This window comes from Vigna radiata, chromosome 2 (assembly GCF_000741045.1).
Source record: "Vigna radiata var. radiata cultivar VC1973A chromosome 2, Vradiata_ver6, whole genome shotgun sequence".
NCBI classification, from domain to species: Eukaryota; Viridiplantae; Streptophyta; class Magnoliopsida; order Fabales; family Fabaceae; genus Vigna; species Vigna radiata.
This window is the reverse complement of record NC_028352.1, coordinates 1,074,538-1,089,607: the sequence shown is the minus strand read 5'-3', so window position 1 is coordinate 1,089,607 and position 15,070 is coordinate 1,074,538. Positions and strand designations below refer to the sequence as shown.

At 32.1% G+C, this 15,070-nt stretch overlaps 2 protein-coding genes across 4 annotated transcripts; one reads left to right on the top strand and one right to left on the bottom strand.

Moving 5' to 3' along the window:
- Positions 1-558: 558 nt before the first annotated feature.
- LOC106779239 (ubiquitin carboxyl-terminal hydrolase 24) lies at positions 559-5,752 on the bottom strand. Of its 3 annotated transcripts, none has more exons than XM_014667320.2 (7): positions 5,644-5,752; positions 4,037-4,681; positions 3,663-3,850; positions 2,863-3,110; positions 2,463-2,605; positions 1,667-1,843; positions 931-1,119 (listed from the first exon to the last, which is right to left on the bottom strand). In XM_014667320.2, exons 2-7 carry the CDS (start codon positions 4,679-4,681, stop codon positions 931-933), a joined length of 1,590 nt encoding a protein of 529 aa, XP_014522806.1. In that variant the 5' UTR covers positions 5,644-5,752. The 3 variants fall into 3 exon arrangements, with proteins under 3 accessions (XP_022632899.1, XP_014522806.1, XP_014522803.1); XM_014667317.2 differs by lacking the exon at positions 5,644-5,752 and adding an exon at positions 5,101-5,498; XM_022777178.1 differs by lacking the exon at positions 5,644-5,752 and having other exon boundaries at positions 559-1,119.
- A 5,735-nt stretch (positions 5,753-11,487) lies between these two features.
- On the top strand, positions 11,488-14,427 carry LOC106779084 (disease resistance protein RPP13-like). The gene has a single exon (XM_014667123.2). It carries the CDS (start codon positions 11,488-11,490, stop codon positions 14,347-14,349), a length of 2,862 nt encoding a protein of 953 aa, XP_014522609.1. The 3' UTR covers positions 14,350-14,427.
- Positions 14,428-15,070: the final 643 nt, after the last annotated feature.

Sequence of the window (15,070 nt, the reverse complement as noted above, 5' to 3'; positions counted from 1 at the left end):
AAGCAACAAGCTACTTCAAAAGTAACAATTTTAAATGTTGGTTGGGTTGGACTTTTTCAACTACGCTTAAAGAATTAAATGAGAAAAATCATTAACATGTTTCAACTAAAACGTCAAAGTCGACTAACCCCAAACATGGAGAGAAAAAACATGAAAGAATCGACACCCAAAAGACATACACAAATAATATATACATTTGCGAAATTTGCAATGTCGCTTGGGATATTTTCTTACTTCCCTTGTTCATGGGGAATAACCCGCTTTAATTCTTCTTAATTAAAAATGAGGAAGAAGCGAGCAATTTGAGTAGCATCAAGGTGAAAACTTAAACAGCAAAACAACAAAAATTTGATTACAGCATAGAGAAACCATGCTTCTGTCTAAAACAACTTGCAACCAATATGGTTAGACCGTGATCGATTGTTCTTTGAATTTTCGACCGGTTTTAGACAATTGAAGTCCGAAAATTTTAGCATGGCTTCTGGAATCGAAGAGATCTAAAGAATCATTAAATCATAAAAGAAGCTGCAATATTTAACACTCATTAAACGAGAAACGCATCAAAGCTAAAGCTTAACAACTTTAGATGCAAGTCAATTAATTCTTCATAATATTCAGAACATTCTTATAAACCTTTACTGGATGTTACCATAAATACATGTTCATGTCCTAAACTAGGACTACAAAACTTTTCTAGTTTAAGATAACATAAAAAAAATGTTACAACAATTACTCTTCTCACACACTGAATTGGATCAACCATTTATGACATTGAGCCCTGAGCAAAGGACATTGACCAGCTAATAAATAATCACCCACATTCTCCCCATGCAAGATACTAATCAACTGGCAATCCCTTTTTATAGGGGGAGTTATGTTTTTGTGTCAGGTGCAGGAAGGGAGTAGATATTTGACACAACATGAATATTTTCACAGCTGTCTGTAGAAAAGGACATAGGCTTGATCATGCAGCACCTTATTTGTTCCAATAGCAAAGACAGATGCATCATCAAATCGTAGCCACCGACCATTAGGGTATTGGGCATCAGCTGTGTAGTGCCCCTTCGAAGGCTCCCTTCCATGGTGAGTAATTGTAGCAACAAGTTCATACTTTCGACCCTGCAGAAGCATAAAAATAAATCAGCCACAGTGCCCTCTTCCAATCAACATTCAATAATACTCCAGAAATTATTCTGAGGGTGCAGTGGAAGATTAAAGTATCAGTTATCATAAAGGAACTCAAATATCTTCTTACATTCTTAAGTTTAATTTTCTTAAGATACTGAGTAGAAACATTCACTTATAATCAGCAGTAGAATATACTCCCTTGCCTGATTTTTGTTGAAATTAGTGTGGTAGAAAGTTGTTTAGGGTAAGAATAATGTATCAGAAACTTAGCTATCTATCCATGTTTTTAGAAGAGAGATTCCATGAATTGATGGAATAAAAGTGAATTCGAAAAAAGTAGTAACATTTGAGGTAATATAAACAAATTTATTATGCAAAAACCTTCACAGAACAATCTCCAAAACAAAAAGATCAGTACATCATCGACAATAAAGTAGCTGCATTCTAGTAATCAAAAAGAGAGGCCATGGTTTATCAACATGATCACACATATACATCCGAAACAGAGAGGCTAGAATATAAAGACATATTACGTCACCTTAGTAGATGGTGAAACAAGCAAATCACGACTCAATACCAACTCAAGAGGAAACTGCACGGCCTTATGCAACTTGATGCTTCCCTGGCTTCCGTAACCAAAACGCATCAGGTGAAATATCATTATTTTAGGAAGCGTCACTATTTGTACAGATTTTCTTGCAGTCACCACACCAGCCTGAAAGAAATTTAAATGGATATTTTAATTGCAGTAGTACAAAGCATATCCTCTATTGCAACCAAAGGCTATAATTGCGCACTATAGAAAGCCAAGTTGGGTAAGAAAACCTATAAAATATAGTTTGCAATGAAAGTTAAACAAATACAAAATGGAGAGAGTCAGCAGAAGAAAGAACCCAAGGATTCAAACTCAAAGAACATACAGTTCCACACATAATATAGAGTACAAATGAGTTTCTAAAGCTATAAGCTCCATTAAAATCATCGTCCGCATACAGAGTTCCCAATGTTATAACTATAAAGTCCCTAAACACGTTTAAGGGCATAAGTTTTGAAGGGAGTGATTCAAGTGAAGCAACAATTTGCGTCATTTAGTATCAAAGCAAATAACACAGCATTAAAACTTGTTAAGAATGGACTGACTTATACTTGTGTAATGAGTGAGTATTGAATGTGTAGCAGAGTACCCCACAGGTACCAGTAGTACTGAAAATATAATGGCAACTATTTAGGAGTATTTTAGTACCAATGTATCGTAGTCCACTTGCATAAAAACATTATCTGCATGAACATTGTATGTCAAATGTGACAGATAATGTATTAAAAGGGTTAAATACCTTTGCAGTGGGTGATACCCGGTACCCTTCAAGAGTTTCTGATGCAGAAAACAAGCGTAGTGCATCCTCGATAGTGTGTACGGTCTCAGGATAGATGTCAAGATGGAGTAAGAGATATGGTTGAACAAAGGCCGACTTATTTCCTAAATGACAAAAAATAAATCATGAGATGGCCACATTGGCTTTTAGATACTTCATTTACATTTACATTTCCATTTCTTCTTTCAAGTTTTAATATCAACAATGAAAGGTAAGGTGGATTTTGGCAAGAACAAAAAGTAAAATTCCCAGAATTACAACTATTCAGCATGAAGCAACAGACTTACCAGATGAAATTCCACAAAATCTTAATGGTCTTTACAGTTAAAACAACGCCGTATAATAAAGTTAAGTTTTGTACCTTTAGCTCTCACCAAACTTTTAAGCTCTCCTCCAAAAATACTACTTAATTCTGATGGGCGAAGGCTTTGAGTCCTTGTAACAGCAGATTTATTCTTCGGCCCCACTGTTTCCCATTCATCATCTTCCACAGAAGAAACAAGAGAAAATTGAGTGCCATTAAGACTTGAAGATTGTCCTTCCAGCTTCAGTAATTCATCATGCATTTGATCCATTACAAAGCTCAGAAATTCCTGAGCATCTTCCTGCCTGAAAGTGACATGTTGATACTGATTATTATATTTCAAATTTGTATATTTATATTACCATTTACAACATGACAACTGTGCAGCACACTTTCAAATTACCAAATAACTTTCTGGATGGGTCCAGAAAATCCGAGACACATTGGTTCACAATTAAAATTGTTTAAATGAGGAATACAAGTGGAAGCAAATTTGAAGAGTACCAAAAGAGGATGGAGAAAGAAAGAAAATGAAGATTATATCTATACATGTACAATAACACTAAACAAGTCAATAACATGACTGGCAAAGATTATAAACATGAATGACCATTGATAAATTATTTTTTGACAATGAGATTATGCTTTTAACATTTGATTACTGGTTAAAAATAAACCAACTAGCATGGATTCATGACATGGGCAAGTACATGCGGCATTGTTAGTGAAAAACACAATGGTACAACTAAAGATATGGTTATGGAAGAATATTATTTAGATTTTTTTTGTTTGGGAGGGGGTGATTAGGAAAGTAACATAAAAACAGAAAAAAAAAATAATAAGGAATTATCACCAACCTTGGTCTTCCTGAAATGCTATTTGGCACATCTGGAGTAAAATTTTTTAGAACACTTTCAAACATAACAGGGCAAAATGGCCTTCCAGACTCAAACATATCCGTATCTTGCTTGTTTATGTTAGTGTTGCTTGGCATATCAAATTGGGTTATGAACTCAGCAAATGCTGTCAATGTAGGATATCCAACCTGATATAATACAGAACAATAAACGTGCAATAAGGTCAGGTCATTACTTTGCTATCATAAGGGAAATAAAAATGTATGATACAGCTGTTAGGTCTGTATTCCTTTAATGATATAATGTCGTCTATAAGTTAAGACAAAATCTCTAGATGGCAGCATTAGTTGACATGCAGCAGCAGACAGACTAACCTTAGGAAGGTTGCGAGTTCTTAATTGCTGTAAAAGATGAACAAAAGGTGAGCATGACAACAGGGCCTGCACGGTTGCATTAAGAAAGCAAAGATTCCCAGAGTTGATAAGGCCTCGAGGCAGTATGTCTTTAACAGGCAGAACAGCATGCCCGTTAGGTGCCTTTGCGGGTTCTCGATGGGAGAACTTTAATGAAGAATCATCTCCATTGCCAGTTTTATGTACATTCCTCGAGTTTTCAGTCTCGGAAGCATCTAGGCTCAATTTTGAAAACTTGTTTGAGGGACCATCTTCATCAAGTAATGTAAAAGAATTTGCATTTTTCTCGTCAACTTCATTCACACTACTCGTACTCGTGGGGCTAGGGGAGAAATTGGTAATGCTGCCATTCTCATTAATTGCTCCTGGAACTTCAGATGAACTATCATTATCATTTTTCACTCCATTACATTTCTGAGAATCAGAGGGCGGTGCACTAACTGATGCCTTTGATGAGTTTTGCAGGTTGTTTGACTCAACAGTAACAGAATTCAGAGATCCAAACTGCAGCTGATTCTTCTCCACAGGCTTTTCATTTTTCCCAGAAGACTGCTTTGACAGCAGTGATCGGGTTTCATCTTCAGTAAATGACCCAAATAGTAGCATCTGCGAAAAAAAGGCGCACAAATCCAACAAAGAAAAAGTGCATTAAAATTTCAACAAATAATAAATTCATAAAAAAGGTTTTATATATGTATGTGTGTGTATGGCACAAAACAATAGAACAACCGGATAAAACAGTCAATCAATAAGTAGCAAAGTCCCAACAAATACTACAGCGAAGCAGGTAAAAAGGAAGAAGGGCAAACAAAACACGGCATTATACTAAATAAGATTCGTAATAGAAAAATCAATCAATTATCGTACTATCATCAGAAACACTAAAACCCTCAATTCACAGAAGCGACTGACAACGGAGATCAAAGACAAGTCGAACTAAGAAACAGTAAAGAATGACAAAAATTCAATCCAGAAACGAGAGGCAGAAAAGGACGAAATTGAGAATTAACGTGGCGAAATCGCACCTTAGAATCAGTCGTGTTGGTGAGGAGATGGAAGTTGGAAACCCAAAAGGCTGAAATTGATTATCAAAGGACGAGAATGGAAAAGAGGAAAAGGGTTGGGATGAAAATCAAAAAGTAGGGTTTTTGGAGACCCTGAAGGAGCAGAGGCAGATGCGGTGATTGAAGACATGAAAAGAGAAAAGGGAAAGCAGAGAGAGAAGAGAGAGAGCATTTAACAAAGGAACCCTCCTCTCCGATTGAGCCTTGGCAGCACCAACGCGGAGCATCGACAGACACAAAACAGAAAGCCTCTGAATTTTTGGTTTAGGGTTAGGTTAGGGTTACTGAAGGAAATTGAATTGGAATGGGAATGGGTTAAGTAAAAACGCCACTGTGACCCTTCTTCTTGCCTTAAAGAACGGTGATATTTGTGATTTTAAAAAAATTCAAAACCAAAACGCAGTTTTCCAGTTATACCCTCTTTGGAAGTATTATATTGGAGTATACGTATACCCTACGAATACTATATATACTGATACGTTTCACTTAAATGTAACAAAATACCTGTCTCTGTTACGCTGATTTTCACGTCCAAACGCAGAAAGCTTTGCAAACGTCAAAACCAAAAGCACACCAGAAAATTGATTCTGTCTCCGGTTTATCTCTGAGAAAGTCTTACCATTATCCTTTTATATTACCAGTTCTGACTTAAAAAGATTAAATGATAGACTATTCTTTAAAAAATATTATCTAATCTAATTAGATAAAATACAGTTCAATATTTGATGTCTAGATTTTAATCGATACATTTTTATAATAGATATATTCGTATTTTTTTTATTGCTAAGTGATAGATTTTAATCAATACATTTTTATAATAGAGATATTCGTATTAATATTTTTTTTATTGCTAAGTGATAGATTTTAATCGATACACTTTTATAATAGATATATTCATATATTTTTTTATTGCTAAGTGAGAGAAATATCAATTGCCTAAATATGGAAAAATCATAGTATTTGTTAAATCACGTAGAAAAATAAAACACGCAAGAGAAAAACTATTTTGGATTGGAGTATTTGATGTTAATAACAGTACTTTTAAATATAAATAATATATATATATATATATATATATATATATATATATATATATAAACGGTTAATAATGTTTGTTATGTTAATATACATTTTTTAACTAAATAAAATAATTATTGTTGTTTAGAGTTGAATTAAAAATAATAATAAGAAAAAAACTACAAAGGTTGTGTTCCTTTTTAGATATCATCGTTTATATATATTCGTCCTTCTTAGATACTTAGTTTGGTGAGGAAACATAATATTCAATGTACAGAATAAATTATGGCAAAAATTCTACCATTTTTAATACAAAAACAAATATAAAGAATAACAATGGTGTGCAAAAGCAGGGTTTAATGAATGAAGATGGATTTCGGATTTATTTAATAAAAATATTAAAAAATCATTGCTTAAGTTGATATTGAAAATGATATATTAAAAGAGATGAGAACTGAAAATTTAAATATTAATAGTAACAGATACTATAATGAATATTTTATCCGTCAATTTTTTAAAACAATAACTTTAAAACGTGCTTAGTTAACAATAACAGTTTTATAAATATGTGATTATATTTAAAATAATTTATTGGAAGTTGAAGAAGAAAGAATCTTTGATTTCCTTTAAAAGCTTAGCAAAGACTATACAAGTTTTATCATTGCAATTAAGCATCTTCTTACCGTCTTTGTTAAAATTATGAAGAAAGTCAAAAGAAACTAATGGGTCAACTTTACATCAATTTTATTAATAGTGAAGAAGTAAATATCTATGTTTACAATTTATAATGGATATAACGGTGAAGAAAGGAAAAGATGGTATTTTAGTTAATCTACAGCGAAAACAGTTGTGTTAATTATCAAAGAATTGTTATTATTATTTATAGTAAAGTTGTTGATAAATTTAAATTTATTAACAATTTTTTTGACGGGATTTATAATGTATTTTATCAACAAATACTTTTGTTATTATATGGTGATTTAAAAAGAACATTTTTTATTTGTATTATATTTTTGTGTGGTGGTGTTTTAAATGTACAATATTAGGCCCTTTAGTTGTTAGAAAATAAATAATTTAATAATAAAAAAACAGAGCAAATAAAAGAAAAAAAAAATCACCAAACAGAACATTTTTTATAATAATCAATGACAAGGTAAAATAAAAGTTTTAAATGAAAAAAAATATTAAAAGAGTTTGGATTGAAACATGGTAACAATGTCCTGAAAGAGAAATCATTTGCATTGCACGTGACAAAACAATATGTAGATTTCTTCGAAGGATACAACAATTTCGTTAAATTGATCAAGTGCATGAAATGGTCTCTAAATTTTATGAATATTAATATCTTAAAAGATAATATAAAACAAAAGACAAAAACCAATTTTGTATAAGTTGTTATATTTATTGTGTATTTTCCTCATGTTATATTTATATGAAAAAGAGATTAAATAATAATAAAATTGATTAAAATAAAATCATAAATAGTAATAATTCTGATTTAAACAAAATCAATATGATAAAATTAAAAAACATTCACTTAAAAATATAAAATTAATAGTTCGTAAAAATATAAATTTCAATAGGATAATTTATTTCTATTAAATTATATTAAATATTTCTAAGGATCACAAATAACCTTAACATAAGAGAGAAAAAGACACCTACATTAACCATGCGATCAAACTACAGAGTTTCTCTCCCCTTAGAAGGACGCTTCCTAAACAGTATTCTAACAAGGATAATAATACTTTGGCACGCAGAATGTGACAGTACATTGATACCATGTCTATCACTACACATTCAATCCATGTTCTGTCATTTTATTTTTTTAAAACATGTGGACCATCCAAAATGTGACACGTGACGGTGTCAAAAATTTGTCACATTCTGGATGTCAAAGTATAATTATCCTTCTAACAACTCTGTTTTCATCTAGCGTTCTCAGTGACCATTGGAACCTCTTTATTTTGCATACATATAAATTAATATATAAAAAAATATTTATTTTTAGTTTTAACATATTTTATATATTTGACTTATACAAAATTTTATACATCTAAAAAAAATGTTTGTATTTTTAGAATATTTTCTGAAGATCGATCACTACTTATTGTTATTATATATTTGTATGAACATTATTTTATATTACATTTAAAAATTTTATATGAGATTTTTTTTTTTTTTAAATAAGGATTGATATCTTTAGACTAAATTTACCTAAATATAAAAGTTGGTTAATTTGTGGTTTGTATTTCTTTTGCTAACCTTTTTTAAAAGAAATAGTGTAATCATGTACAAATCTTAATTTTTGTCTGAGATTTAGTAAAAATGGTTAGATATTAATAATTTATGTGTCAAGTTTTGAATTGATGATTAGACCGTTTTAATTTTTTTTTCATACTTTGTTAATACATCCAGATTAAATGTAATCTTAAATTTGGTGTAATTTTTCATTCAGACCTTTTAGTGCTATTCTTTGGATGCACAATTTAACATGATGCACATTTCACATACTATTTAGAACAATACAAAGTACGATTGAAATTTTATCAAAATTAAAATGACTCAATTTGTATGTTTTAATTAATTATGAAAATGTTTACTTAAATGAGTTATGTAATAAAATAAACTCTCTGTTACTCACCTTATGAATGAAGACTTTTACTATATATCTTGATTGAACATATCTTTTAAGATTTTTCTACAACAGGAGAATAGGAAAAACTGAATATCAGAAACAACTATCCAAAGTACAATAACTTTACAATATAACAATTTTAAAAATATTTATTTCTAAAAGCAAAAAATTGACGAAGAGATAAAAATTTTACAAAATTTTTGAATTTGCTAAAAGATATACTTTCCAATTTGATCATAAATTGTGTTTGATGAATATGAAGTATTGTCTGTTTTACAAAAATAAATTTGCTGCATTGATTTTGATTCACGTTGAGTTATCACAATTTAAAAGGAAAATTGATGTAAGTAATGGTAAAGAAATAAATAATCCTATTGTAAGCTATTACTTACTTGTCAATACTAATATTTAAAAATTTGTTTTTGATATAATATACAGTAGAATGTAACTAATTTACATTATTTATTGGATGATAGTCTTAATCCTACAAATATGAATGATTTCTGAACAATGATAATTCAATTAACATTTAGTTATATTTAGTTTATCTTTATCTGTGGTTATAATAACATGAATTAAATAGTTTAAGTCCTTCAAGATGAATTACCTTATTTCAAGATGATTTGCAGCAAATAAAACATGGACAAATTATATTCTTTTGGGTATAATTAATTTTGTTTAATTGTTTAGGTAAATTAAATAGAAATAGATAATTATTATTTCAACACAAATAGAATATCCAGTTTGGTATAACGTTGTTTTTCTACCTTTTTTTAAATTTAAGTCAAAATGAACCAATTTCTTTTTAAATTCCAAAATTTGCGTCGACTAAAATCATATCCGACATGAATTATAATTGTCTTCCTTCTATAAAATTTAATTTATATTACATATATTATATATCAACTTCAAAATTATTTTCATGTAAAAAAAATTCAATAAAATAATTCTACATTGTTTAAAAAAAAAATGTATTCTTATTAAGAAATTCATTCCATTTTTATTTTTCATATAATTTGTTAGGGTTACATTTTCAACTTTATGATTATAATTGTGTCTATATCATATTACTTAAATACAATCATGGCGTCGTTATATTTAAAGGAAAATGTCTAAAATTCAATAACTTAAAAGAGAAACATGTTGATTTAACATTGTGTTCTACTATTATTAGAGTTGAAATCGAGAAAAAGTTTGAAAGAGAATATAAATGGAACTGTTTTATAGAATGAATATTCTACGTATTACAAAAATCATAAAATTTTTATAAAAAAAAAATCAATAAAAAAAACAATTAATTAAAACTTGTATGATTTCAATATTGAGTGACTTTTTTTCATTTTTTTTTTTAAATTTCATTTAACTATGATCTGATTTTAATACATTGTTAAAATAATTTATATAGTATTGATATTATCAATAGAATGCCATAATACTTTTCTTAGAAAATTTATTATTTTGAAATTTCAAATGAGTATACCCTTTATTTTTCGTTTAAACCTTATAATGAATTTAGTTTGACCTTACTAACCAAAATAAATTAATTAAAATACATTTAGTATATTAATGAGTTCTTCTATTTTTTTTTCCAATATGAGATATTACTTACGAGAGTTAATATATATATATATATATATATAGTCAGTTTGATCCAAACAACAAGTTTGAATGGTGTTTGCAATTTGAATTCGTTGGACGATCAAATTGATATATAATATGCGGCTAAATAGCTTAACTACTCAGAACGTGAAAAAACTAATCAATCTCTTATATATTATTCTATTGCATCTAATGACGAGGAAACAACCGAACACGGTTGTTCTGTCATAAGAGAACATGAAGGTGCAATGCACATAGCAGGAAGGTGCCACGCTACTCAGATTATGCACTCAAGGAGAAGGTTTAGTGCAAAAGTAGTAATGGTTGACGCAAAGTCAATGGACCAATAAAACCAGAATCCTTGAACCCAAGTCTTTATAAATTCTTTATTATTATTGCAGCCACTTTTCATAGTAGACATTTGAATATTCTTTTGTATGCAATTGCAAGCTACACTCTATTGCTTAACCAAAATAAATTAACATATTTAGTATATTAATAAGTTCTTCTATTTTATTTTTGTCGATATAAGATATTACTGTTAGGATATATAGTTAGTCAATTTGATCAAAACGTTGTGTTTAAAGTATATAAAACAAAGGTTGGAGCGCTGTCTTCCCAATTTGAATACGTTGGGACGATCAAGTTGACATACAACATGTTGCTATACAGACTAACTACCCACAGAATGCAGAAAAAACAAATCAATCTCTTACACATATATTATTCTATCACATGTAATAACGACGAAACAGAACACAGTTGTACTGTCATAATTACAAATATTCAAGAAGGTGCAATGCACCACATAGCAGGAAGGTGCCAAGCTACTCACATTATGCACTCACTGGGAAGGTTCAATTTCAAAGTAGCCATGGTTGACGAGTCAATGCAAAAATAAAGCCAGAGCCTTTGAACCCAAGTCTTTATAAATTCTTTATTGCAGACACTTTTCATACTATATATTTGGATATATATTGTTTTCTATGCGATACACTCTATTGCTTTTTCAGTTGCCTTAGTAAATCTTCATCACCAACCACAAACCCAGTATTCAAGCACAGATCGAAATCTACACACACGTCTCCGCTGTAATGGAAGAGAGTGTAGTAACCTTTGTATTAGATCATTTAGCCCAGCTTGTGGCACGCGAAGCTAACTTGCTGTATGGCGTGGAAGACAGGGTCCAGTCCCTCCAGAACGAACTTCAAATGATCAAAGAGCTCCTCAATACCACAAAGAGAAAGAAGGGAATGGAACATACTGTACTGAACCAAATCAGAGATGTGGCCCACTTAGCTGAGGATGTCATCGATACATTCGTAGCCAAAGTTGCCATTTACAAGAGAAGAACCATTCTGGGGAAGATGCTCCGTGGCTTTGGCCAATTAAGGTTGCTCCACCACGTAGCCGATAAAATAGACACGATCAAAGCCACTCTCAACGAAATACGCGACAACAAGGACAAATATGACGCTTTCAAAGAAACCAATAATCAATCTGCAGCAGAAGAGGCGGAGGAGGAGAAAAGGGCGCAATCACTGCACAAGCTAAGAAGAAATGTGGAGGAAGAAGATGTAGTTGGCTTTATCCATGACTCCAAGGATGTCATCAACCTACTCCTGGAAGGAGGTTCAAATCGTAAAGCTGTCTCTATCGTTGGCATGGGGGGATTGGGAAAGACCACCCTTGCCCGAAAGGTCTATAATAGCAGCCAGGTGATGAACCACTTCGATTGTCGCGCGTGGGTTTATGTCTCAAACGAGTGCAGAGTTAAGGATCTTTTGATTGGCCTTTTTAAGCATTTGATGCCAAATTTTGAACAGCAACAACGTAGAGGCAACAAAAGAGGTAAGAAAAGCGCAGGAGAAATTAACGACCTTAGTGAGGAGGAACTGAAGAAATTGGTGCGAAACTGCTTGGAGTGGAAAAGGTATCTTGTGGTGGTAGATGACTTGTGGAAAAAGCAAGATTGGGACGAGGTGCTAGATGCTTTTCCAGACAACAACAAAGGCAGCAGAATATTGATCACTAGTCGTTTGAAAGAGGTGGCCTTGCATGCTGGCCATGATGTTCCTCACTATCTTCAATTCCTGAATGAAGAAGAAAGTTGGGAGTTGTTTCGCAGGAAAGTGTTTAGGGGTGAAGACTACCCTTCTGATTTGGAGCCTTTGGGAAAGCAGATGGTTCGAAGTTGTCGTGGTTTGCCGCTCTCCATCATTGTCTTAGCAGGGCTGCTAGCCAACAAGGAAAAGTCACATAGAGAATGGTCTAAAGTGGTGGGTCATGTTAATTGGTATCTCACTCAAGACGAGACCCAAGTGAAGGATATAGTTCTGAAACTCAGCTATGACAATTTGCCAAAGAGATTAAAACCGTGTTTTCTCTATCTTGGGTTATTTCCAGAAGACTTTGAAATACCTGTCACACCATTATTGCAAAAATGGGTTGCAGAGGGTTTTATACAAAATACAGGAAACAGAGACCCAGACGATGTTGCGGAAGACTACTTATATGAGCTCATTGATCGTAGTTTGGTCCAGGTAGTAAGAGTAGAGACTAATGCAGGTGTGGAGACATGTCAGATTCATGATCTTCTTCGAGATCTTTGCATATTAGAAAGCAAAGAGGACAAAGTTTTTGAAGTTTTCACAGACCATAGTATTCTAATTTCAGCAAAACCACGCAGGCTTTCAATTCACGGTAAGATGGATCACTACATTTCTTTAAGCAATAATGATCATTCATGTGTTCGTTCCGTGTTCTTCTTTGGCTCACATTACTATATTCGTGGGAGGGACTGGAAATGGATTTTTGAAAACTTGAAATTGGTTCGAGTATTGGAGTTTGGACTAAACGGCTCTAACAAGATCCCTTCCAATTTAGGGAATTTTATCCATTTAAAGTATCTGAGAATACACATAGAGTATGTTATGTTTGTTCCAGATTCAATTCTTAAGCTTTGGAATTTACAAACCATAGACCTAAGTCCTCCGAGGGCTAACGTTCCAATTTCTTTCCCTGCCCAAATATGGAAACTGAGACATTTAAGGCATTTAAATACACCACGACCTATCAAGCTGCGAGGCAGTTGTTCAGGATCATATGAGAAGATGTGGAATGCTCAAACTATCTCTTCCTTGCTACTCAATAGCCAAGCAATGTCTTTGATAAAAAGAGGAACATTCCCTAATGTTAAGAGGTTAGGGTTGAGAGTGACTTCAGAATGTGAAGCTGAATTACCCAAATTGTTGCAGAGCTTACATCAATCAAGTTATTTGAACAAGTTAGTAATTGTCCTCCGAGATAGAGATGATGAAGGTGTAAAGGACTTGACCGATGAGAGTGTGAAAAGGAACAATGGTTTCAAGCCGCAAGAAGTGTTACAGAGCTTAGGACAATTCAATTGTCTAACTATTTTAACCATTAAGAATGCTTTCGACCTTTTAACCTGTGAACTCACATTCCCTCCAACTGTTACAGAATTAACGTTGTCAGAGATTGACTGCATTAGTGATGAGGGGATAAATGGTTTGGGAAATCACACCAAACTAAAAAAATTGAGACTTTTGGGAGATGTATCCTTGTCGACGGGGGAATCCTTTGACTTGAATTGTGTCGGAGGCGGCTTCTCGCAATTGGAAGTGATTGAAATGGAAAATTTGAACCTTGAAAAGTGGAAACTAGACAATGGTGCAATGTCGAGACTTCAGAGTGTGATGATTCACAATTGTGAAAGGTTAGATGATCTTCCAAATGAACTTTGGTCATTGAGTGGCTTGAGAAAAGTGCAGGTAATGAAACCTTCAAAAGAAATGGCTCGCATGCTAAGGAATTTGGAAATAAAGAATGGGGTTCAACTCGTCACAGAGGATTATCAGCCTCGATTTCAATGTCGGTTGAATAGTATTGATTCGATGGATTTCAATACTTTTGAATATATTAGTGACATCTAAGAGATTTATTCCAGAAAATAGTTTTAATTTATTTTGTGGATGTATTTTATTTGTTGAAATAAAAGACAAAATTTTGAATAGCTTGTGGAAAATACTCATATTTAATGTATTTATTATAAAAAATGATCTCAGCTTGCTTATTAATATAAATGATATGATATATACCATAATCTCATAATATCACTAGTGAAAAAAAAAAATATTCTATGACAACCTATTATCACTGATAAAAACCACCCACCATTCATAGTTGATCCGTGATAGAATTATAATAAACGTAAGACATATTATCACGGAATTTTGGAAACCTGTCATAATATACAACGCGATGACAAACTTATAAATAATTTCAAAACATGTTATGATAGAGTTGTGGACACCAATCATAATATTAAACGCAGTATCAAACTTGTAAATAAATTAAGACTTACTTATAAAAAACTGTTATAATACATGAGGGAAAGTATTATGACTGGTTTTTAGTCATAGTATCTCTCTATTTCCCATTTCCCTCTACGACTTTCAGTCCTGCTATATCAAAGATTCCATCACTTTTCTTTCCATCACTCTCATTCACATCACAAGCCCTAATTTCTCAAGTTCATCACTCTTTTTCACTCTCATTCATTCCTTCGTTACTCTTCTTCGTTCTCATTTGTTTGATCATTGTTCTTTATTGTCATTCAACGTTCACCGTCTTTCGCCGTTCATTATTTGTGGT